Raw genomic sequence first — 25,655 nt, 5'->3', positions numbered from 1 at the left:
CTGCATCATGGACCACACAGAAAGGGAGTTGAGGTAGAAGGAGCCAGCCACTTTTTAACAGTTCACTCATGTGATTCTATTGGTGTTTCTGGTGTTGCCTGCCATCTTCAGTTTCCATTGTGGAAGAATGGGAGAATATGTTGATTTAATAGCAACACAGAATCATAGAATTGTACTGTTGGAAGGCACTTCCAAGGGTCATCTATTCCAACCCCCTTGAATGCATAGTCATATGGGCAGGGAAGGAGCTATTCTGAAAAGGCTATTTTCCATATCATTCCCACCCACACCCCATTTAATCTACACTATGACACTTTCTAATTTAGACACCAGTTAAGTGTGTAACGGATGGATCCCCTTGTGAATATTGACCAGTTACCTAATATTCCTCCTTTCACTTCTAGCACACCATGAAAACACGAATAAGTTCAGACATTTACTTCTAATTGATTTGGAACTGCGGTTTCCAGGAAGGCAAAACTTATTCCCTTTTCATCAGGGAGTTCATGAATCCCTCCTGTCTCCATTTCAGAGGAGGGACATGTCCTTTCTCCTTTATACTCAATCCCTTTTCTCAGTTGTGACTTTCTTGTACACACAGAGAGAGAAAGCGAAATCCCAGTATCTAGGAAAATGTATCTCAATCCACAAAAAGTCACACTGAAGCAGAAATACAGCAGGTTAGAAACATGCAAGACCTATAAAGAAAACACAAAAATCTTTATTAAATGGAAAATGCTTTTTATTATATTCTACAGTCTTCTTATTGCATAAGGGTCACTTCTATTGTATCTGGCCAAAGAGTAAATAGAGGGACCCACTGTACTTTATTTTGTTCAGTAATACCATTTTGGAATCACAGCAAGTTATTTGCCTCGTTTTGATTTACAATACTTCTGCTCAAAATTTTTACATGTATCCATATATTAGGGTCAAGAAAAAAATATGTAGCTGTGTATAGTGTTTTTAAATGAGCATTTCCAGTCTTTTTATTATTAAATGATTCTATAGAACGAGTTTGTGAGTTTCATCTGTCTTCTTTCTAAACACCCAGCTCCAACTCTTCCAGCTCCTTTAGGAGGGCAGCCTCTTTCTGAATTTTCTCCAGCTAGGACACATACACAGAAGACACCATCAGATACTACTTAGCACAGGCAAAGGAAAAATTAAACTTGAGTACACAGAACAGTCATATCCAACAAAAGCTATCTACTTCTGAAAACCATTTCTTAACATAAATCCAGATGGGAGATTCTTGGTGGGTATCAGTGGCTCTGAGTCACAGCAGCCAAATGGAACGTCCATGTTTAGATGCTTTAGGACTCCACAGGAACTGGGTCAGAATACGTACTTTCATGAACTGCCAATGGGCTTCCTGGAAGCATCTCTCTGGCCACTAATTAAAAAGAGGCTGTTGGGCTAGAACAGGTTTGAGGCCTCTTGGGCCCTCTAACCACAACTGACATCATCCCTGGCCCCTGACCATGCTTGCTGGCGCTGATGGAAATTGTTGTTGTTGCTATTTATTAAATTTGTATACCGCCCTATACCTGTGGGTTTCAGGGCAGATCACAACATAAAGGTACAACATGAAAAGCAAAAATACGTAATGAAAATAATTTAAACAATTAACTATACTAATATATACAAGCTAAGAAAAAAATGCACTCCCCAACAAAGGTCCCTAACCATTACCCCAGCCCACAAATGCAAAATACAAATTAACATATAACATTTAAAAACAATTTTAAACCACCCCACCCAACCAAATAAAACAGCACCCACTCAAGTTAAAAACCCCATCCCCGTTAGAACAGTAATTATAGCACAAGGGGGCTGGCCCACCCCCTCGTTCCACCCCCAAAGGGATGGCCCCCTTTGGTTTCTCCCCTTCGGTGGTGGCCCCAAGTTGTAGTTCAGCAACATCTGGAGGGCCTGAGGGCTCCCATACATGGGCTAGATGGAGCTTTGGTCCAATCCAGCAGGGCTCATCTGATGTGCTTACAAACACTATTCATTTCAAGGCGTCTGCCTGCCATGTGTGGGAAGGAGAGTCCCGTGAATTCAAGAGGTTCTAGGTCATGACTTCTGTCTTTAGTCCCACACTGCAACTTTAACAGGAGCACATTCAAATAAGTTCAAATTCAAATAAGTTCAGAGCCTTTGTTTCGATTGCAAGAAAAAACAGAAATCGAATCTCGGTTCTGGCAACTTTTTATTGTTTTCATTAGAAAACAGAATAGTGCTTTTTTACATTTACAATGTACTAATAGTACATTTTAGTACTTTTAATGTGCTGTACAAGCCATCCCTAATAACAGAATAATATATGAATAGGCATACCTGGTTTTTCTCTAGCTGTTTGCCTGTAGCAGCCTGATCCTTCAGCTGTTCAATTGCTTTTAGTTTCTGTGGTGGTGAAAAAAAGAACACGTTTTAAGACATTTGAATATTTATGCTGTAGGAATTTTTTTTTGGGGGGGGGAGAGGAAGTGCCCTTTACTGTTCCCTAAGCATTATCCTCAAGGTCATGGATGCCTCCACGCTCCTTTGAAATATATATTTTCCCTGCGGAAAAGTGTAAACAGCACAGAGAGAGCCTGAGCTGTGCAGCCCAAACCACAGATTGGCAAGCGGGCAGATGAGTGATTAAAATGCACACTGATTTCTGGCTTTCCTAAAGGAGATATGGTAGGTTCAAGCACTCTGTTGAGAGCAACAGCCGTCATATAAATTGCTGCTCTGCACCCTGGAGTGGTGGCTGCTGAATGTAAAGGATTTTGTGCCACATTAGTTTATTGCAGGCATAGGCAAACTCGGCCCTCCAGATGTTTTGAGACTACAACTCCCATCATCCCTAGCTAACAGGATCAGTGGTCAGGGATGGTGGGAGCTGTAATCCCAAAACATCTGGAGGGTCGAGTTTGCCTATGCCTGGTTTATTGCAAGATCAGAGAGTATATCTAGATAATTGTGCCTATCCCCACTTAAAATTGCTCTTCCAGATGCTTCACATCCTTTTCTGCTCTAGAAAGAAGAAGAGCTGGCGGACCATTTTGATTTTTTGGGGGGCGGCAGCAAGGAAGAGCTGATCACCCCTCTGCACCACTGCTCTCAATTTTACAGGTTCCCATCCTTTTCTAAAATAATAATAATAATAATTGCATATGTGTCTGCTGCATTTTCCCTACTTTTGGCACTCACAGGACTTCTCATCTAGCCTGTCTAGCAGCTGCCACTGGACGCGAGTGGCGCTGTGGGTAAAACCTCAGTGCCTAGGACTTGCCAATCGCATGGTCGGCGGTTCGAATCCCCGCGGCGGGGTGAGCTCCCGTCTTTTGGTCCCAGCTCCTGCCCACCTAGCAGTTAAAAAGCCTCCTTAAGTGCAAGTAGATAAATAGGTACCGCTTTATAGAGGGAAGGTAAACGGCGTGTCCGTGTGCTGCGCTGGTGCTGGCTCACCAGAGCAACTTCGTCACGCTGGCCACGTGACCTGGAAGTGTCTTCGGACAGCGCTGGCCCCCGGCCTCTTAAGTGAGATGGGCGCACAACCCTAGAGTCGGACATGACTGGCCCGTAGGGGCAGGGGTACCTTTACCTTTACCTTTAGCAGCTGCCACGCTATTTCTGATACAACAGGGAAGAGACTGGAGGACTTTGGGGAACATTGGCTCTGTACCTAATAGCCCTTATTGTGCACCTATGCATTAAACTAACATAATAATAATAAAAAAAGTTAGATGGTGAGAGAAGTAGCAGCTGTCAGGTACTAGGGTGTGGAGTTGGAGAGAAGACCTTTTGCCAGAACAGACAAGCTTCTTCATTAGAAAAGCTCCTCACCTTCCTCAGGTTCTTTATCTTCTTATCAACCTCAGGATCTCCTGATGTTATGGAGGGAGCCGCATTCTGCGATGCATTCTGTACTGGTGAGGCCGGAGTAACTTCCTGGCTCCCTTCAGCTCTGGCCTCCTGTAAAAACAACAACAAATTCAATCAACATCTGGAACAATGTCTTTCGTATACAACCCCGTGGGACATTTACACGAATGGTATACATGTTAAGCTCCCCAGAATGTTGGAATTCATCACATTTTGGCTCTGTTCAGGTAAGCAGGTTTAGAAAATGTGAATGCAACCGTTTGCTCAAGAGAACTGAAGCAGCAGCTATACCTGTTTGGCAACTTTCTTTGCCTCGTGCTTCCTTTGATTTTTGAGTGCTGTTTTAGATAAAGGTTTATCGCCATTTTTTGATCTCATGTTCTGCGGTGGTTCATCCTCATGCTAAGAGACAGCAAAGGGGGGAGGAAAAAAATTACTGTAAGAAAACCAACACATAATTATCTGTTGCCTGATAAAAGGAGCTTGAGTTGTTGTTGTTTTTTATGTTCACTTACGCCACATGTCTTATAGCAATGCCACAACTACACAACCCCTACACTAGGGATGGGAAACCAGTGGCCCTACCAGATGTGGTCAAGCTCCAACTCCCATCAGCCATAGCCAACGTCACCAATTATGATGGGAGTTGTAGTCCAACATCATGTTCAGGGTCTCACGTTCTCCATCTCAGCCCTACAAAAGAGGACTCACTTCCATGTTAAGAAATTGTGTGAAACCCATGTAGATTGTCACTTATTACACTGTGTGTCCGTGTGCATTACTCAATTATGATTATATCTGTTTCAGGGTTCACAAATTCTATCCACTATAAAGCTGTTAAGGGGCTGGTGGTGAGCTTATGTCACAGAAAGCATCTTTTGTGGATGAGAATGACATGTTATAGAGACAACACTGAAATGTGAAATGTCTGTCATTCTATCTGTTTCCTCTCTCTCTCTCTCTCTCTCTCTCTCTCTCTCTCTCTCTCTCAGACACACACAAACACATTTTGAAAGCAATTATTCCTTATATGTCCATTTTTTTAAAATTCCATCTTGATTAAAAAGTTGGTTGACTTGCCAAGGGACAGATCAATCCTTTTATGGGCCACCCGTGGCCTATAGACAACCAGCTGGTCATTCTCAATCTATATTATGCACAAGGATTCCACAGAATTTATTGCGCAAGTGTTGCTTCTGCGCATGGGAAGTGAAAACATTTGAAGCATCCGTTTCAATAAAGACAGCCGGCAGGGGAGGGGAAGAACAGTTCTCTTCTTCTATTTTGCTTTTGTGTTTCAGGGGATGCTTGTTTCAGTTCCACTACTGCAACCTTATTACTAACCATCCAAACATTTTTACCAGTCATCTTTGGCTTGCAAGAGACAACCATCTTATAAGTAAAAAAAAAACAAACAAAAAAAACACACAAAAAAAACACAGGCTGGTATAAAAATCTGCGGTCAGTAAGTGCAGTAATTTCAGGAGGGAGAAAGAGGATGCCAAATCTCTTCTTCACCAGCCTGCTGTTTCCATGCTGCCCTTCAAGGAAAGGGCTTCATTACTTTCACACCCAGTACAGAATCCAAGCGGCTGGCAAAAGCGAAAGAGAGGGCTCGGTTTCTCCTTCACAAGCCTGCTTGCTCACCTAGAGGGAATTCCAGACTTGCCTGTGGTAACCAAATGAGGGATTAAAGACTGCACTACGGGTATTTCAGGTACACCTTTAAACCTTCATAAAATAATAAAGAGAAGAGCTTTCCCCCTCTTCATTGTGCTGCTTAATTTTTAATATATCATGTAGGTTAAATCCCCTAACGTTACTTGATTCCTAGCCTGCAGTCCCCCAAGTAACACCCACTTCACTATGGGAAGACCCCCCAATGAACTTAATGGAACTTAATTCTGTGTGGACATGTATTACCAGGGACGTCCAACTCCCAATGTACTGCAATCTACTCACAGTATAAAAAAAAGGCAGTGATCTACCCATTGTCGTTGGGAAGGGGGAGAAGGGGATCACTGAGGGGCCAGAGATCTACCGGGATCTACCAGGAAGACCCCACGATCTACCAGTAGATCGTAATCTACCTGTTGGACATGTCTGTATTAGACTGTACTATGAGCAACTTAATTTTAACACACTACACACCTTAAAAAATTCAAAGAAGCTTAATATGCTTCTCAATGACCAGTTTTGTTCCTCTATCACATGCGATTAGGATTACATCAGGCTTCTTTCGTAACAAACCTCTTATTAACTGTGCTTATGGAGTTAGTAAGAAATAAGTCACTTGCAATGACCAGCAGTGTGGGAGAAACCAACACTCCTTTCAGTGCTGGTAGTCTCAGGTTACGCTCTTTCAAAAAGAAAATAAGAAAGAGGAAGTAAAGAGCTATGTTCTCAAACCTGTTTTGAATACTGAAAAAGGAAAATAGGAGATTAATGACTCTCTACATAAAAGGCAAATGCAGATGTAATATAGGTTTCCCATTCCTTATAGCTAGGAGATGAAGAACTACGGCACTACCTTCCTGGAACAAATTCTCCTATCTGAACTGCGGTTAAGGAATGCATTGGCACCTCACATGAAAAATAAGGAAGGAAAAAAATACCCAAGGGTCATTTTGTGCAAATAAATGTAGGAGGGAAAAACCTGTAATGCCTGGGCAGGAAAAGCGACAAGACCTTACATTTGAGATGAAGGCATAGTAGTGACTCTGTATGTGAACTGACACAGGAAGCGTTAAATTCGTAAATCACAGAATCATAGAATTGAAGAGCTGGATGAGGCCACAAGGGCAATCTAGTCCAACCCTCTGAAATGTAGGAATCTTTTGCCCAACATTGGGCTTGATCCCACGACCCTCATGCTCTAACAGCTGAGCTTCAGCCCTATAACTGAGGATGCAGCTGGGCTAGAGAGATAAGAGCTATCAGCAGTAGCCAAACAGATAATAAAAAGAAAAGCACAGCATATTATTATTTAGACGGCTACTGCGATTCAGTTACTGCAACTCAGATTCTGCTTGAAATGTATCGTGCCTTCGAGTCTGTGTTCTTGCATGACATCCGCAAGCATTATAGTTTCCCATTTATACTAGGAAACACCAGCTCCATGGTATCTTTGACGTCGTAACCTAGGGTTCTCATATTCTGGTAGGTTATCAGTGCCTTAAACATCTTCCAGAGAGGCAAGGATCCAACAAATGAATGAAGGACTCTGGAGTCAAAGCCAGAACTCTGCATGCTGGCAGCACTGCAGGCTGTATACATGGTACCCATTTGCATGTGTGTCCCAAACAAGTTTTGAGAGGTTATTATGTTAGGAAGAAAATGATATTTCAGTGAATAGTACTGCTCTTGTATGATATTTTTAGTGACTGCTAACAAGCAGGCTCGCAGCTGTTCAGAAGTAAGCCCTGAGGAATTAATTCTTCGTACTACTATAAAAGGATAAAACCTAATTTGCCATCAAGCTTAGTTACTGCCACTTTTCTTTAACTTTCCTTTCGCTCTGTCACCTCAAGTCTTTAAAATGTTGTTGGGAGGTGCTTTCTCCTTCTCCACTATTGAGATGTGAGCAATCCACAGGATGCTTGCTTAATAAACCCCCATTAGTGTCAGAACCCATCAGGGATATGGTCATAACGGTTTAATCCTCATGGGAAAGAGAGGCCAATTACCAGAATCTCCTTGTGCAAATGGCATCTCCTGTGAGCCCCTTTTTCCCTGCGACACAACAGGGATACTGCTTGATCATGGAACAGGCTCCCATGATGCAGCAATAGGGAGAACGAATGATGGAGCAAGCTTGTTTTCTTCCGCTCCGGAGGGTAGGACACGAACCAATGGCTTCAAGTTACAAGAAAAGAAATTCTGACCAAAGATCAGGAAGACCTTTCTGATGGTAAGAGCTGATCAACAATGGAAGGGACTCCCTCGGGAGATTGTGGACTCTGCTTCATTGCAGGTTTTTAAGCACAGCATGGGTGGCCACCTGTCAGGGATGCTTTAGCTGAGATTCCTATATTGCAGGGGATTCAACTAGATGACCTTTGAGGTCCCTTCCAACTCTTACAATTCTATGATTACAGGGATGAGGAACTGGTAAAGAAGAAGTCAGAGGAAGTGCTGCAGATAATGTACCAACAAATTCAAAGCATCTGGTAATGAATTTGGGGGGTTAAATCCCAACCATATTCATTCTTTTAAAAATAAAAAGGGCTACATGGTTTGAAAGTTCCTCTGCCATTGTTGAGCTAAACCAAGTGTCTATCCTGGTGATGTGCCAGCAAGGCCTCCTACAATAGTAGTTGGTTTACTTTATGAAGGTTTACAACCTGATTTGCCCAAAAGAGCCAACATTTCTTCAAAAACAGGAGCATTTTCACAGAAATATATTTATTTGTTTTGGAAATATGAACTATATGTTAAAATTATAACAGTTTAATGTGCCACTTTTTTAGGTGACTGAAGGCCTTTATATTAAAAATAAAGTTGGGGGAAGAAGTTACTGTACTTCTATTGCACAGCCTGTTTGAAAAGAAATGAGTATTTAAGATTACCCTGCCTTTACTCCCACAGACTGAAAAAACAACAACCATGTACTGACTGATCTGACAGCAGAAAAACACTTGTGCAAACCAGTGCTTACATATACCTTTCCTATATTATGTGTACCTCAGCGGCTTTTATAAACGATACATGATTATAGTTAGGTGGGGCAAGTGGGTAGGGGAATCCAATTTTGGCATTTGCAAAGTCCTAGTTAAATGGCCTTCAATAGTGTTAATTACTAGTTGAAGCGGAAGAACAAAGGACTGGATTTAATATCGTGCCCCCTACCCTTTCCCAGAGCTGGGAAGACATTTTTCAGCAAGACATTTTACAACAGAGGCAGCAGTTACTTACAAGTTTAGAGCTAGTCACAGGTTTGTTTCTCAGAGCTGGGGGCCTGTATGCTTGGGCAGCCTTGGGCTCGTCGTTCGGCGCTTTGCTCGGAACAGCATATGTTACCGCCTTTGCTGGAAAGACGCCATCCAAAAAGGGTTGCCAGGCAACTTGCCAAAGTTCTGCGTTCTGCTGGACTTCATACTTGTATAGGACAGGGCCTGTGTAATGCCAGATCTTGTACCCATTCCCAACCCGCAGCCTTGGAGAACATGTAGCTGTTACTATATGTTCCCCATCAGGGCACCAGGCAAAGTACGTGGAATCCGAGGCCTGTGGTTTGGAAATGAGTTTGTAGTTTTTAACGTCCCAAACGTCCAGTTGCCCATTGAGATTCCCAAATCCAGCTAAGACTAAGATGTGTCCTTGAGGGCTGTAGTAGGCAGCATTGTGTGGGCCGGTTCCAAAGTCAAACACGGGGTCGCATTTCAGATTGAAGATTGTAGCCTTGGCAGGCATAAAACCATAGACGACACAAAACTCTGTGGAATTGGGGCTCCAGGTTGCATCATAAATAGGACCATTTTTTGCTAGAGAAAAAGGAAACAGTTGAATTTTTTTAAACTGTTATCTACATGTGCCTGAAGAAGGAATTGATTTTGAAGAACAGTTACAAGTCATGTTAGTTTCTCTTAACAAGCATAGGTATAACGTTAGCCTCCTTAAAACTGCAAGATATTAGAACAGGCCACCACAACTTGTAACCTGTGAAGCTGAAAACAGCGTTATTGTTCCTTAGCAGAGTGATTCAATAATCTTTTTTTTGCTGCCTCTTTCGGATTGCAGGTGTGAGTGCACACACACACACTGAAGGTGTGTATTTGTGTGTGGATTGTCAAGCATCTAGACACCATACTGTATGCCTGCTGTGGTACAGTAGGCTTGGAAGTACATAAGTTACGCAGGCCTACATTAGACTGTCATTATTCTACCACAGCCGGATAACCGCATCTCTCCTGCCACTACTGAGGAGCAGCAGCCAGCGAGTAGCCTGGCCACGTGATGAGAGAAACACCTCCTTATTCAGTGGCTAGAACACTGCCCAAGTTTCTTTCAGCAGGATTAGCCCTGAAAGGCTATTCCACAAGGGCCACACATTTTTCTTTGTTTAGTTAATTCATTGCAATTAAAAACCTTAATCGGTTAAAACGGTCTACATGTTTTACAGATTTAAAGAGTAGTCTCATTAGTAGTAAACACTCTGGATATCAGGGCATTTGAAAGTATTACATTTGAATTTGAAAGCTTTGTAATATATACATTTGTTGAATTATAATAAGTGCGACTGATTAAAAGCAATTCAACAATTGGGGGTTGGGGCTTTAAAACTGATTTGGAGTCCTATGACGAGAACCTGCTCGCCATCAGTAAGAATCAGTCTCACACAGAGATGGGTTGAAGAAATCTGGCTGCCTCAGAGCTGCTGCAGCACAGCCTTTATTGTGTAAAGTCAGAAAGATACAAAATACAAGGAAAGCAACTTTTTCTAAGCCAGCAGATAAGGACAGTGCCATGCCATCACACCAGGCCACGTAGCCGATCAGGCTATGCTTACATGGGCCAATCATTAGGACGGCATGAGCTGTCCACGCGTTGATCATGCTCCAAGGATGCTTTTAGCTATGAAAGCACCCTGCAATAATAAGAACTTTGCTCATGCTCTTATGTACAAGCAACCATTTTCCCACAGTCCTAGTTATAACCACTTTCTTTTCCCAATTCAAGAATCAGGGGCTCCTTAACGGAATTAGGTGCTCCATCCTGTCCCCATCTCCTGTCTATGGTCCGCACTTTCGAGCTCAACTCTTATACTACCTCACTTCTTCTGAATTAATAGAACTTCAGATAGCAAAAGTCCAAACAAAAACATTCCAAAGGAATTTAATCTGTACAAGGTTGGTCATTAGAGCAAACACAGGAGACTGAAGTTTATTCCCAAAGAACATTACAGATCTTTTAGCATATATGGAGGACGATTTTTCAGTTCATTATATAATTACTAGGAGAGTCACTTACGTAGTTGTACGACAGCACTTTCTCCATTCGTTGCGATGTAATGCAGATTTTGTTCCCCGTAATACGAAGCGCCCGTTTTATCAACTTCTGTACTAGCGATTACAAGCACAGCAGTAGCTATTTGGATATAAAAACAACAGTAATTAAATGTTTTCAGAAAGCAAACTACCCAATGATATTAATTTAGGGTTCAATAGAAGAATCATCATTTAGCAAGATAAATCCAACTTACAAATCTGTCTAATTTGTTTTTGAAATAGAGCTCATGTGCCATGGTGCACAGATCAGCCATCAGAGTTGTATTCGCACCGAGTTTATATAAACATCCCAAAGACTGTTTATGGCCACTGTGCTTGCTATAGTAATGCCACAACCCACCTCCACCCAACGTGTTTGCTTCCTGACCAGTATACAGTGGTACCTTGGGTTAAGTACTTAATTCGTTCCGGAGGTCTGTTCTTAACTTGAAACTGTTCTTAACCTGAAGCACCACTTTAGCTAATGGGGCCTCCTGCTGCCGCTGCTGCACGATTTCTGTTCTTATCCTGAAGCTGAAGTTCTTAACCCGAGGTACTATTTCTGGGTTAGCGGAGTCTTTAACCTGAAGCGTATGTAACCCGAGGTAAAATTGTACTATATACAACTCACTGAAATACCAGCAACCCTAGCGTGCAAGGACTGGAGTTAACTGACAGAAACAAAGCATGAGATTCCTTTGCATGTGCAAAAGGCACTCTGCACATTAATGTGATACTGTTGGAGAACTATAAAATGTGCCATGAAGTTGTATTTTATTGGCAAAGCTTCGAAGACTGCATTACCGGTCAAAGAATTACAAACATCCATTTATTACAGTATCCCTTGAGACATTTTTAAAGATAGGCAATACATTTGGAACCTGTATAGCAGAAGCTCCGTTTAGAATGAATGGAAGATTTGCACAATTCATGTTGTTTGTCAGTTTAGTCTGTCTCAATGGCTTTTGAGTAGTGCCTGTTACTCAAAAGCAAGTCTGATTGCACTCCCAATGAAGCGTGCCTATGACTGCTGCATGCTGGGAGTTACAGGGAATGGCACTGGTCTGGAAGAATAGCTGCAAGTATAGTTTAAATGCCATAGAAGAAAATTGCAATTAGCACTTAGAATTACAAAACACTTGCACTAGTTACCTACACAGAAGAACACAGAGAATCAATACATTCACTTCTTGATAAAGACAGAGGAAATTTGAAATTTCTTATACCTTTACTATTCCACAGCATCGTCACCTTATCAGCTTTAAAGAAACTCTTGTTGGCCAATGCAGATTGCGGGCCTCCAAAGTTTGGGTACTGATAGAGCCTTACGAAAGATGGAGCTCCTTTGCTTCCAGGAACATAGACAGCAACCTGTGTCAATAACATTTAATCAGCTTGGTAATACAATTCTTAAGAGCAGCACAAAAGACAGAAGCAGAATAATTCATAAACCTTTTCAGGATTCCTACGAAATTAAAATGGTCGAAGAAATAAAAATCAAAAGGAGGCACCTTAGTTGGCTGATCCCCTGGCGATATCACAAAATCGGTGACTTTTTGCAAATGAAGTTTATTTGCAATTGTACCTGCAAAATCATAATTTTACTCAGGTTAATAAAAGTTACCTAAATAATTGTTAGATTGTGCTGCTTATGAGCCTATGCTAGTGGCAAGTAAAAAGCAAACACACACATAATGGTAAAGGCCTTCTTGACGTAGTAGAATAACCCCTTCAAAATTGGTTTACACTAAAGCTATATATTCTTACAGCATGATGCAAGTGTATCACATCTATCTATCTATCTATCTATCTATCTATCTATCTATCTATCTATCTATCTATCTATCTATCTATATCTATATTGGAGCAACAAACCACATTTTCTACAACTCTTAAAGCTTTTTCAGCTAATCTGTCTATATTTTAAGGGGTGCGTTCAAAAAGTAAGTTTATACATGCATTCAGGCACAGCTCAAAGCAGTTCTTCAGCTTAAGTGTGGTCCAACCTCTTCTCTTAGCTATGTTCTTGAGTAGAGGTGAGGAACCTTAGACCTAAGCAGGCCTCTGCCAGGCTCTCAGAAATCCCCCAACACCATACCCCTCACCAGACCTACTCTGCACCATCCTTGTATTGATGTAAAATACCATGAAATGTGTAATAATCTCCTGCTTGCCTGTATGGAGGATGCAGCAATGTGTGGGTGTGAGTAGAAACTTCTGACTTTTGCATGGCTGGAATGCAGCCTGTACAAAAGTATCACACACTTTTTGCCTCTGGCCCTTGCCCATCTCTGGTATGCATCCCTGCAAAAGGTTCCCCCTTCAGAGAGCTTGGTCCTTGGGCTTTTCTTGAGTAAGTTAGCTACTTTGCTTCAGGCTGTCTTCACACTGTTGAATCAAGTGCGCCTATCTCTTTTATATACCTTAGAGTCTGCCTCCAAACACCATAACATTTCCCAAAGGGCAAGCAGCTTCCTCCCTCAATTCTTAAACTAGACATTGCGCAGGAGTCCCTACTGCTGATGCCTTGGAAAATTCCTTTTTTTAAAAAACATAATATAAAATTTATTGTACAAATAAATAATAATAATAATAATAAATGTGAGTTCACAAGATTATTTGTGGCAGGAAAATCCCTGATACCCCCACTCATATATTTCTCATCAACAAGGTTTCAGGTTGCCCAATGCCTAGCTATATCCTTGGGAAGACTCATTTTATATATTAAATGCCTTGGAAAATTCCAAGCGTAAGGCACTGCTCATTATTTGTTAGAGCATCTGCAACAGATTCAGAAAAGTTACCTGTGCAAGACTGTCTACCTGGAGCCCAGGTTTGGCTGCGGCTTACCAGGACTCATTTGCCCTCAGTGTGAACGGGTGTGTCTGCACTGCCAGTGTGATGTTGTTGCATCACATATGGCAGATGGCTACTCTACCTCATATCTGCCTCTGTCACAGTTGCAACCATTGACACTTGCCTTGGAGAAAGTTCCATTGACCACAGGCGGAACTTACTTCCGAGTGAACTTATACACGGTTGCTCTCTTAAGAGTTTGTCTCTCATTATCTTCCATGAATCTCTGGCTGGACCACAGGAGTAATTAATTCACAGACCTACCTGGCATTGCTGCCCCCTCTGTAAGGACCACTCTCTAAAAACGTTTTTCAGAACTATTTCTGATTTTCATCCATTCAAGTATTTCTTAGGTATTAAGCCAATGTGGATTTTGTACTATAGAAGGGAGCTTCAAAACTGTATCAAGACGCTCAATAAACACTATGGTTCCCCAGAATCGGTCAACTGTGATAAATGCAGGCGCTCAAAACACAAGAGAAATAAAGGCAAACTAAAAGGGAAAGCTTATCTAGAGAACAAGAAAGGGCTTGCATACTGAAGTTGTTGTTTTCAAAGAAGTGCAGTTCATTGTTAACACTCCTGGCGCATATGCTTTCATCATCTGACCAGCAAGGACACCTAATGGTTAGAGAGGGGGGCAAGTGATTTAGAAACGTGGTTTGAAAATTATTAAATTAGAAAATGATTACTGGTGCTATTTTTCAATTATCACACTGCTTTCATCCTGGTCTGCTAAGACAGGCTGACATCCAATGACATCGCCTCACCAACAGAACAGATTTCCCTTGTGCAATGAAACACATACTTCCTCTCTTTACTCTGCAACCCCCTACATGCCCCAAAAATCTGCTCTGGGAGTTTAGGGGACCTTTCGAGCAGATTTGTGTTGGGGGAAGTCCTACTGCATGAGGAGAAGTTTTCTTCCGTGATGTCAAATATTGCTCACCATCTACAGGGTTGCTTGAAATGAAATATACCATGTTATGAACTGCAGAACAAAATCAGATACTGCAACTTCAAATACAAAAGTTTTCAAGTCGCTTTTGTGACTAATAAGTTATCCTGAATGCTACTTACCAGTTCTGCATCTTTTTCTGGATGAACGATTTTAAGAACTTTCCAGTATTCACATCAAAAAGTTGAAGGTTGGGCACTCCTGCTCCTCCATCTTTAGAAGCTACAACAAACAACATATATTGCAGTGGTGACCTTCAAAATAAGCACCAGATCTCCGTCCCTAATCTACAACATCCTGACCATGGGTTCTGTTGATGCGTTTTGTTAATGCCTTATAGGGAATGCTATACTAGAGGCTAGCACACAAGGACAAGAAAACAGGATGTTTCCTTTAGCATTTGCTTTCGCTGATCCCATATCTGTAAGTATGAAAAAATATTTTCCTTCTTAAACAAACCTAGACACAACAGTTTCCCCCCGAAATAAAAATTCTCAGTCCCTGCCACTCTTTAGAGATGCAATACGTAAGCTTATTTAAAAGCCTTTATAAACCTCTTAATAGTTCATAAATGGTTCAAAAGTAGTGTGCAGTCTTAAAAAAAGTAGTTAAAACTTTAAAACAAAAAGACAACCTAAAACCAGTAAAACAGCAATATAGAAACACATAAAAGTATGTAAAAAGTGATTACAGCAGATATTCAGAAGATTCAATCACATAAAATAGGGTCTAATCTTAGAGGGTCAACAAAAGCCTGGGCTTATCCTATCAGATAAATTTACCCTCTGATGTCAAAATCCTTTGTAGATGCATTTTTTTGGCAAGAGTCACTCTATTCTTTGCTTGAGTTCATCTGGAACTAGTTGTGCCAAACAGTAATACATTTACTCTCCATTTGCGGGCCAAACGAGATGCGACATGGGAGATTCAACTGCAGATCTGCTAATGCCATTTCCTTTTACCTAAGAGCAGCCACAGGGGAAATGGAATCAGGGCTGCTGCAGCGCTGGATGAATTTTTTTTAACCCATTCCCTGGTTTAGATGCTTGCTCTCTGCCTACCCGAACCCCTGTCACTAGAAACCACTGTCTGGGGTGGGTAGACAAGCAAGATCTCTCTCCCCCTACCTCACAGCTAACAGCAGTTTTAGGGGGACAATTTAAGCGGGAAAAACTGCAGGGTGTGTTTTAATCCATTCCCTGTGCTATGGCTCTGATCTAAACCCCTAACTCCCTCCCCAAACACATACAGACACAGACACACACTCACTCCTGCCTTTAGAAAATAGCATCACATCTAGAGAAAAGAAAATAGCATCACATCTAATTGAGTATGCACTGGTTTTAGTTGGGGGCATGATGTCTGGAAGGCCTTGAACTGTGTTGGATGATGAATCAGACATAATGACTTTTTGGTGCCTTACATCAGTATGATTCTTTCCATTATTATTATTAACTTACTATAGCCTTCCACAACCTGCTGCTCTAGGCTACAGCTCCCATCACCGTGCATAATGGTTTCATGTGTTTCAAAATTGAAGTGATTTTTATCTATTTTAAAATTGCATTTTTTTAATTGTAGTGATTCTTATCTATTTTATAACTGTACTTTCCACTTGTTGCAACCCGCCGCTGGTGAAAAGCAGGTAATAAATTTTACAAATATATAAGCCCTCATTGGCCATGCTGGCTACAACTAATGGAAGCTGGAGTCAAAAACATCTGATGGGCACAAGATTGGGGAAGGCTGGCTAACACTAACAACAGAGAATAAGCGGTGGGGGATCCTAAGGAAAAAATGCAAGTTCCTCTCCTGAAGAGCTTGCAGTCTATATTGAAGGGCATAGCAATGGGAAATTAGAAAAAGGAAAGGCAAGGGTAGCATACACAACTTATTACTATGACACTTCGGAAGGAAGCTTCTTTTTCTTCTGTATTCTTACAATACCTAGCGTACAAAAGGTTGCCGTATTTATGAACCTTCCAGTGTTTACAACATGCACGACTGCAGCCCTGTTTACACTGAAGGAAGCTGGAGCAGACACCTGAAGTACTCACTTGTGTAGGGCTGCCATGTTACCAGGACATTGCTCTTTGGAGAGAATTCAAGGCAAACTGTCTTCGGCTGATCAAAAGAACGCAGCACCTCATGGCTGGTGACATTCACGATGTTTACTCTGGAACCAAAAGAGGTAACTTCAACAAAGCTTGATTAGGGTGGTTAATTAATAGCAGGCTTTATTTGTTCAGTGCCAAATTTGCTTTCTTTTGAACCACCTAATAGAATATAGAAATACTTTTCCAATTACCATACTGTTCAATATTTCACTAATATAATATTTTTTTCCTATCAAGGTTGCATTCCTTTGGGGGGTAACCTAGCACTAGTATGACAGCAACAGGCAGATCCAAGGCCAAAGGTAGATAGGGAAACCCTTCTCTCTCTGTCACCTCTTTCCACCATTTTGTTCCCTCCCAGACAATCACATATTAGGCTGAGGGCTGCAGGTTGCCCACTGCTTAAGTTTCCTCAGTGTGTAACCACCAAACTCCCAACCTTCAAAGACTTGTGTGCACACGTTTCACTACCATGCCCTTGAGACTGAAGTCATGCAAGAGTCACATTGCAAATGACTGTGATAAGAGAACCTTTCTATTTTTGGCCTATTCACACACTACTTCGTCCCAACTGGCACAAAGTAAGATTGGGGAGCTGGCCTCAGGTTAAACAGTAACAGTCCCATCTGCTATATGTTAAGTGATATCTAAACTGCTGAGAATGGCACACATGTGCAATACAATACTCCAAGAATGACAAAACAGAACTAACATCTCTGGAAATGTACTAATTCAAAATGGAAAGGGGAGGATATTCAGTTTCAGAAACTACAATCCTACACATGCTTAGGTCAATGCATTTCAGTAAGCTAAGCCTGCCCAACTGCATGCATGATTCAAGCATTTTAGGCTGTCAATCCTACCAATCTAATTCTACCATCTGGAAAGCAATGCGTAAATTGGACAGAATTGTATGTGTCGGTAAAGCTTTAATCCTGTCCACTTTTCCTGGAAGTTCAATTGAGAACTGACTGAGGTTGGTTTTGAATGAACATACCTTCAAATACATGTATTTGTAGCAATTTTCCTTCCTCTAGCAATTTTTTTTAACACACTTTGCACAATTTAATATAGGCCCCCAAACTTCTTAACAAATGTTTAAAAAAGAAGGAGATATACTGACTGTTCTCCATTGCACCAAGCAAAAAGGGAACCATCCTTGCTGAAAGCAAAAACTTTGCTGTTTTTCCCAGACTCCCTGGAAAAACAAATACATTTCTATCACAATTAAAGTATATGACACAAAATGCATAGAAAAATATAAATAGACCGTGTTCGATAAATATCCCTAGCAGTATATAAGTATTGATTAACATCTGAATTTAATCAATTAGATATAGTTTTGATCATTTATGTGAAGCATTATCCATCAGTTGCCACCACCTCATAAAGAGATCTCCTTGACCAGGCTGTCCTTGACTCATAACATTGGATCCTATTATTACTGATTTTTTGTTGTTATACTGTTTCACTGTTTTCTATGTTGTATCTTTGTTTTTATGACACTGTTTTATTGTCTTTGTGTTATGCTTTTGCTTACAATGTTTTAGAAATTCTTTCAATAATTAAACAAAATTCCAATTCAAAATAGCACTTAACAATAGAGAAAAGTGAAGTACCTTTGAAATGCTGTATTCTCTGTGAAAAGAGGAGGCCCATTCACCATATAGAGTCCTTCAGATCCTCGCACTAGCAAAAAAAAAAAAAAAAGCATTTATTTCACACTAATAGAATTAGCACTTAATGTTTACATAACAAAAGCCTATTTTAATGATCATACCTCACATTAATAAGCTGAAATATTAATATTAGTAGGTGCCCCTTTGCTCCTCAATTTCCCACTTCATCTGAATCAACTTTATAGTTTGGCAGCTTCAGAACAAGCAACAGTCATAAACTCAACTTCAAACTGTGCTTTTTCTGAAGTTGGTAGCCAGTTTCCTAGTTTGGACAAAAGGGAAATGATGGTGAAATAAGAGGCTTCCTGATTTGATTATTCATGCTAGAAAGGAATAAGTGAAGTCACTGTGAGCATAGGGAAGTGTTTCACACATATCTAGGCCTATTAAGCAGAAAAATGACTATCTGAATGCAGTCAAAGTTTGAGGCTTGAATATTTGTATCTCTGCAGGGGAGTGGCCAAGTTTATACTGAGAATTAGAATTGTTGATTGAATATAAATAAATGGTTGTCACATATTCACTGGGATGGGCACCTATCAATAACCTTACTGTTGATTCTGGACCAGATGAAGTTTCCAGAGATTTTTCAGAGGCAGTCTCACATAAGCCTGGTTGACACAATACCAAGCCATGTTTTATTTAACAAACCACAAGTTCTCACACAGATGGCCCTCAGTCCCAGGTAAAACATCTAAGAGTGTGATCCTAGGAATACAGAGTAGGAGTAAGCCTCACTGGGTCCCTTGCCCTTTACCTATGAGTAAGGCGATACACTCATACACGCTTACATTTGAAGAAGCCCCAATAAGCTCTTTAGGTTTTTGCATCTAAGTAAATTAATAAGAATCTGCATTTAGACCAAGCCATGCCATTAGTCCATCAAGCTCAGTTACTGTCTTCAGTGATGAAGTCAGGGACTCTCGCGGCTCTGGACAACGATTTTAGGGGGGCGGGGGAGAGACACGGAAATTCCTTTAGCTGACAACGTGTCATGCTTAACTGTCGCCTTGGGAGGCTTGCGCGCTTTCTGCTTAGCTTAGGAGGGCCCCTAAGCCTTGCCCCGCCTGCCTATTCCATACGGAGCAGCCGCCGCCTGCTTGAGTATGAATGCGCTCCGCTACTGAGGAACGGCGCTTCCCCGGGAGACCTTTAGGATCGCCCTGCGCGACGCGCGGGACTTCGCTCGCGCAACTCCGGCACGAGGATTCAGCCGAAACGGAAACGGGGACAACACGCAGCGCCCCAGAGCAGCCGCCATAATGCACGCAGCGCTACATCGAAAAATAAAAAAAGATTTATTAAAAAAACAGGCAACGTATGGATGCGCCCGCCTCAACCCACCTGCCAGAAGCGGCGTGGGTGGCGCCATCTTGAGCCAGGCCCAACCTTTTCTCCTTCCGGGTCGCGGAGGTCACGGCTCAGGACAGTACACGTCTCTCCTCCGCCAGCTCAAGAGCGGACGCCTCTTTCCGGGGTGACGTGTAGCAACCTCTCGAGAAGGGCGGGGCGGGGAGTTTCTCACGTCACGCGGCCTCCGCCCATTTCTGCCGGCCACCTTTAGCGTTAGACGGCGAGACGAAGAAGAAAAAAACCTGAGGGGAGAGGCTGTCGCTTCCGGGTTGGCGGCGGCGGCTCCGCCTCCCCGCTTCCGGAGGGCGGGGCCTGCGCGAGGGGCAGTTTGCTGCTTACGCGGCGGCTCGGCCGGAGGGAGCGCGTCAGGCAGTTCAGTCTCTTCCCCCCTCCCTTCCCTTCACGCTGCCCTCCCCTCGCGCGCTTCATCCTCCTCCTCCTCCTCACACGAGCGGCGCGGCCACAGCTCAGTCGCGGCGTCTGTCAGGCAGCTTCGGCAGCGGCGGCGGCCAAGATGGTGGCGAAGCAGCGGATCCGGATGGCCAACGAGAAGCACAGCAAGAACATCACGCAGCGCGGGAACGTGGCCAAGACCTCGGTAGGGTCTCCTTCGCGGAGGAGGCCTCGGAAACCTCTTCTCCCCTTTCCCCTCAGCGCCCTCCTGCGACCGGGGAGGGCGGGGGTCCGTCTCCCCCTGCCGGTTTGCCCCTCGCGCGGGAAGCAGCCTCTGAAGGGGGAAACGCGCGAGGAAGATGGGAGGCTGTGTGGGAGGGGGGGCTTTGCCTTTAACCGGTTCCTGAGGGGCTGAGGAGGAAGAGGAGGATGGGGGGACTGCGGGGATCGTGGCCTTCCCCCCCCCCGGCCGCTGAGGAGCGGCTATCCCCGAAAGAAACCCCCTCCTCCTCCTCTTCCTTTTCTTCTTCCTCCTCTTCTTCCTCACCCGAGCCGTCCTGACACGCTGGCTCTTCCCACAGAGAAACGCCCCCGAGGAGAAGGCGTCGGTGGGGCCCTGGCTGCTGGCCTTGTTCATCTTCGTGGTGTGCGGATCGGGTAAGCGCTGGCAGCTGGGCGGGATTGGGCCCCTTGTCCAACATCTCCCTCAAGGGAACTGGGTTTTTTTTGGGGGGGTGGGGGTGGTTTTCAGGTGGGGAACCCCTTCCAGCCCGAAAGGTCTTGGGTTAGCGAAGGTAAACAAGCTGTGTTCATCTCAATAAGTTTTTTGGTTGGCGGTGACACTTGTTTGCTTCCCACAGATGTTCCCCTGTGCTTCTCTGGTGTCCCGTAGTTTGTGGTCCTCAAATTGTTGGTTATATTTGCCAAGATGTGATCGGGGAGAAGGAGGCGGTTCTCCTCTTAGAAGAGGCATTTTCTTTTTGAGTGGTGGAAGGTGTTTTCGCCTAAAAGGGGGGCAGCGCTGCTTCTCACAAGTGGTGGGATGGGGAGCAGGTGTAGAAACATCTGGAGAGGTGTAGTGGATTTGCTGGGCAAGGTGGACCCCTTATGGGCAACTCTGCCATATGGGCAACTCTACCATTGGACCTTATTCAGTTACCAGTTTAGCCCTTAGGTTCTCACATTGGTACTTTTTCATCATAGCTATGCTGGTTTCTTTAAAAAACAACCCCTGCTTAAAATTACTAGACATTATATTGGAATCCCTCTACACGTACACACACATTGCCTGACTTGATTGGGCTAGTTGTATTTGCCCACTTTTTATGAATACCCCCCCCCCCACACGCTGATCTTTATGTACATCTGTAGCAATGAGGACTTGCAAAAGATAAAGGCATCCTTAGAATTTTAGGTTCTCAATGCTGTCTTAAGCTTGTTTTCCCAGAAGTGACCCACAAATCCGTGTGGTATTGTCTGTCTAATATACCTGTGCTCAGGTTTGCACAGCAGACTAATATAGCTGGCCTTTTGGAAATTGCATTTGAGACTCACCCATTTAAATAGCCAAATTGCAAGTAATGTAATTTTTCCAGTACACCAGGTGGCTCAGGACAGAGCTTCACAAAAAGAAAGAAAGGGTATGCAAAACAGATTTCCTGAATGCCGTCAGGGAACACTGTTAATAATATGTGATGGTTCACCTAGTTTTATAAGCTTATCGGCTCCAATTTTTATATCTTTAGGAGTTGTGTTAATGGTTACAAATAAGACAAGGAGAGTAATAGTTACTACTTAAATGAGGGGCTTTATTCACATGAAGTTTGCCTACTTCACAAATGGAGGAGACTTGTATCTTATTGTGGGTTCATAGCTGTTTTTAATTGTCATGCTTATACCCCTTATTGTGGCTACTTAGTTGTTGACGTAGCAAGCAGTGATCTAAACTAATAGGTTACAAGTGTGCTGTCAATAGCAATTTTATACACTGCTGAAAACAGGAAGATTAACATTGGCAACCGTTGCTTTCTTTTAAAACAGCCTTCCTATCCACACTTACCTGAGAGTATGTTCTACTGTACATGGATCAGTTCACTTCTGAGTTACTATGTGTAGGACTGAGTGGGAAGTCATATTGCTGAAATCAAAACTGCTAATTAAAATTGGTTGATTTCAGCTGAGAAAACAGGTAAAATTTTGTGCCATATGGTATAGTTTCACACTTCACTTGGTCTTTCTAATGTGACTTTCTTGGAAGATATTTATATAAAATTGGGAGTAGTAAAATGATCTCTCTTACACAGCTTAGTAAAATCAAGTGGAACTTGTTCAAAGGTTTTCTGAAATCTGGTTTACTCGGTGTATATAACAATGCCAATGTACATAACTCTTTAAAATGGTGCATCATTTGATATATTCTAACAAAGCAACATCTAAACCTGTTTCCTTTTGCAGCTATCTTCCAGATTATTCAGAGTATCAGAATGGGCATGTGAAGGAGCTGATCCTTAAACAAGATTGTTATATTATCTCCTGTGAACTATGAACTCTCATTCCTGATGTTTGATAACTTGGAATTTAAATTAGCTGTCGTCTTGCTTCTGAAGAACTTTCCATGTTGACCATATGTCATTCCAGGTTCCTTCACAAGTCATTCCAAGTTTTTTAGTCCATGCCACAGTGCCTTGAAAAAGCACCACATGTATAAAGCAATAAAGAGTTATTGTTAACTTACAATCGTGGACCTACTTATTCTGTGAATCAAACCCATGCTTTATGTTAGTATATTAAAGTGTAAGCAGTGTAGATACTTAGTGACTGCATTATATGTAAACACCGATCTTTCTTATGTTTCTTCTGTATAAATGGAAGTTGTTTTATTTAAAATGGAGAAGTTAAGCTTATCAAACAGTGATTGTATGACTAGTTCAAAACACACTCAAGCAACTCGGTCAGTGGATGTGTGCTGTGGTTTTTGCTTATCTAAAAAGAACATCTGTATGTGGTAGCTTAGTTTGACCTTAGCATGTGGCAACTTAATAAGTCTCAAATTGTTCTGATAGAAGACCTTACCCTATGCTTCTTGGACTACTGTTTTAATAAAACAATGTAGTTAAAACCAATGGTTTAATTGACCATATACATAAATGAACAAACCTCTTCAGTCTTAAAAAGCACCAGAAGTTTTACAAAATGCTTAATTGTTGTTATGCCGTACTTGAGTGTCAATGTTTCTCATGTCATCATTCCTTTCTTTGGGGTGGTTAATCCTCTTGGGAGCAACTGAAACTTAAGTGTAAAACATCACATGGTGACTTGTTCCACGATACTATAATGTTCTTGATAGCCCACCCAAAGAGCACTAACATGCCTGCATCCTGAATAGTTCCCCAGTTCAGCTGAATAAGTTAACCAATCCAGAGTTTTATATTGCTGTGACTTAAATCTTTTTTTAAAAAAGAATCCTACAGCATTTTAATTTCATAGAAATCAAAACAATGTAAGAGTAAGTGGGTTGTATTTTCACAGGCTTGTAGACACAACTGAAGTATCCATCTTGTTGCAGAACATAGTGAGGTAAATATGAGGTTGGGCACTCTTCCAGGGAATGCCTTCACAAACAGGTAATTGGACCACAAATAAACTACTTAAAGGGCTACGTGAGGGGAAAGTTAACTAGGTAAATTACTCTGTAATTTTGCAGGGTTGCATTGCTGATGGGCAGGTGACTGGAAGGCTACATTTCTTACCATTAGCTGTCAGCACATTCTGTAAATGAGAAATGCTTGTTTGTAATCTAAGAACTATTTCCAATAAATTACTTTAAAATCTGAGGTGCGTTAATTTCTTTAAGTCCTTAACTTAAGTCTTTATTCAGGTAATAATAACCCTGCGATTCTTACGGGGAAATGGTTATATTAAGGGCACAGCACCGTGCTCAATTTATGATAACTTTTGAGCCCTCTAGGATTTTCTGCATAGCCCATGCTAGTGATATAATATCAGCATCAAGGTTTTGCTGATGTTGACTCAACATTGTTGGCACAGCTGTCAAAGGTGAGTGTCACTGGGGGAAGAGCCGGCTTAGTGTGAATCAAACAGGTCCCTCAGATTCTACCCTTGAGTACCAACAAGTTAAGTTACACCAACAAAAGAGACTGTAAATCAAAACATTCCTATTAGCGGAGAGTCAGAAAAGTCTTCCTGCCACTCTACTCACATCACTGCAATGAAGCATAGGATTCAGACTGGCCAATCACAGCATGCATAGAATAGTGTAGAAACCCTTAACACGGAGACCATTTCTCATATGCCAGCACATGTAGCTCCTTTCTCTGGTCTTAAGCCCTGCACACCAAAGGGAATGTTGATAACTGTGGAGAAATACTTAAGAATAAAACTTGTGAAGACCCTCAGGACACCCAGCAAGAACTTTTGTACCACTCCGCAGGTAAGTAGATGGGGGGGAGCTTGACTCGAGCTTTAAAGTATGGCTGCTACAGATATCTCCCATGTGTGTCTCCCACCTTCCACTCTCTGTCCATTTCAGTGTTCAGCAGTGTGTTGGCTAATCCTCGGCAGCTGGTGACACCATCAGATGGTTAGAAGGCACTGTGTAGAAGGAGAGGCATTGGGGCCTGTGAACCATCAAATTCAGGTAAGCTCTCTAGTGATTGAAGGGCACTCCTTTTAAACCATCCTTACTATTGACTAAGCTATCATAACACCTTTCGCTCTGCAGAATTGCAGCTCGGCCACGTGGAGGTCAGTCAGTCACTACACATCGCAGTTCCTTAGCTGAGAGTGTTCCTCTGAGGAGCATTTAGGTGGCAGCACTCTCACAAACGCATACTGGACATCTAGGTCCAAGAACTTCCTTTCAACTGCTGACCATTGATCTTTGCTGCCCTTTGGCCTCTTCCTGGGCAGCTTTCAGGCAGGTGCAACAAGCAACATAGCTCTTATTCCTGTTGCTGTGCAGTGAGCAGTAGTAACCAGTATGATTCCAGCTGGTCCTCTGTGGCGTTGCCAACTTGATATTCTAGCAGGCTCATGTATCTTTGCAAGTTGCTTGCTCGGCAGTTGCGAATGCAGTGTGGAGATGGCACAATGGGGTAAATGACATCTAAGCTGCTGTGGAACTTTCAAGATCACAGGAATCCTAAACTAAGAATGTTGACAACTCTTACGCCATGTGTCTTTCAGAACTTGCTAAAACGATGCTGTCCAGTAACCGCTGTCCACTTTGTTAGTGAGGATCAGCAGAGAGAGATCCCTTCTATCCACCAAAGTTCTTTCTTGCCTTCTCTTACCTTGAGATATGACTCTGGGAGGGATGGGGTCTTAACTTAACCTGCCATAACTTAGGGTAACTATCCTCTGGTAAGCTGGCAGGTCCTTCTGAGTTGCTGCTGCCGCAATGAATGAAGCATTT

At 42.4% G+C, this 25,655-nt stretch overlaps 2 protein-coding genes across 3 annotated transcripts; one reads left to right on the top strand and one right to left on the bottom strand.

Annotated features, from left to right (window-relative positions):
- Positions 1–720: 720 nt before the first annotated feature.
- On the bottom strand, positions 721–19,956 carry EIF2A (eukaryotic translation initiation factor 2A). 2 transcript variants are annotated; one of them, XM_083739590.1, is made up of 14 exons: positions 19,820–19,956; positions 18,416–18,485; positions 17,920–17,994; positions 16,737–16,855; positions 14,802–14,901; positions 14,260–14,342; positions 12,377–12,450; positions 12,092–12,236; positions 10,849–10,965; positions 8,794–9,362; positions 4,171–4,281; positions 3,841–3,969; positions 2,344–2,409; positions 721–1,108 (listed from the first exon to the last, which is right to left on the bottom strand). In XM_083739590.1, exons 1-14 carry the CDS (start codon positions 19,845–19,847, stop codon positions 1,043–1,045), a joined length of 1,752 nt encoding a protein of 583 aa, XP_083595716.1. In that variant the 5' UTR covers positions 19,848–19,956; the 3' UTR covers positions 721–1,042. The 2 variants fall into 2 exon arrangements, 1 of the variants encoding a protein (XP_083595716.1); XR_014564369.1 differs by lacking the exons at positions 721–1,108; positions 2,344–2,409 and adding an exon at positions 2,506–3,238 and having other exon boundaries at positions 3,621–3,969.
- A 339-nt stretch (positions 19,957–20,295) lies between these two features.
- On the top strand, positions 20,296–24,054 carry SERP1 (stress associated endoplasmic reticulum protein 1). Its single transcript, XM_083739997.1, has 3 exons — positions 20,296–20,426; positions 20,803–20,878; positions 22,676–24,054. Exons 1-3 carry the CDS (start codon positions 20,343–20,345, stop codon positions 22,714–22,716), a joined length of 201 nt encoding a protein of 66 aa, XP_083596123.1. The 5' UTR covers positions 20,296–20,342; the 3' UTR covers positions 22,717–24,054.
- The last annotated feature ends 1,601 nt before the right edge of the window (positions 24,055–25,655 follow it).

Source organism: Podarcis gaigeae (assembly GCF_964106915.1).
Source record: "Podarcis gaigeae genome assembly, chromosome: 5".
Classification (NCBI taxonomy): domain Eukaryota; kingdom Metazoa; phylum Chordata; class Lepidosauria; order Squamata; family Lacertidae; genus Podarcis; species Podarcis gaigeae.
Note: the sequence above shows the minus strand (reverse complement) of the source record. Positions and strands in the feature narration are given on the sequence as shown.

Excerpts from the sequence above, each read along its gene's own strand:
- EIF2A (XM_083739590.1), bottom strand. The coding sequence starts at position 19,847 with ATGGCGCCACCCACGCCGCTTCTGGCAG. Across the intron at positions 14,343-14,801 it reads CAGAAAAAGATGCAGAACTG|GTGTCCTTGCTGGTCAGATG; the intron begins GTAAGTAGCATT and ends TCTAACCATTAG. Across the intron at positions 1,109-2,343 it reads AACAGCTAGAGAAAAACCAG|CTGGAGAAAATTCAGAAAGA; the intron begins GTATGCCTATTC and ends TATGTGTCCTAG.
- SERP1 (XM_083739997.1), top strand. The coding sequence starts at position 20,343 with ATGGTGGCGAAGCAGCGGATCCGGATGGCCAACGAGAAGCACAGCAAG. Across the intron at positions 20,427-20,802 it reads GGAACGTGGCCAAGACCTCG|AGAAACGCCCCCGAGGAGAA; the intron begins GTAGGGTCTCCT and ends CTCTTCCCACAG. Across the intron at positions 20,879-22,675 it reads CTTCGTGGTGTGCGGATCGG|CTATCTTCCAGATTATTCAG; the intron begins GTAAGCGCTGGC and ends TTCCTTTTGCAG.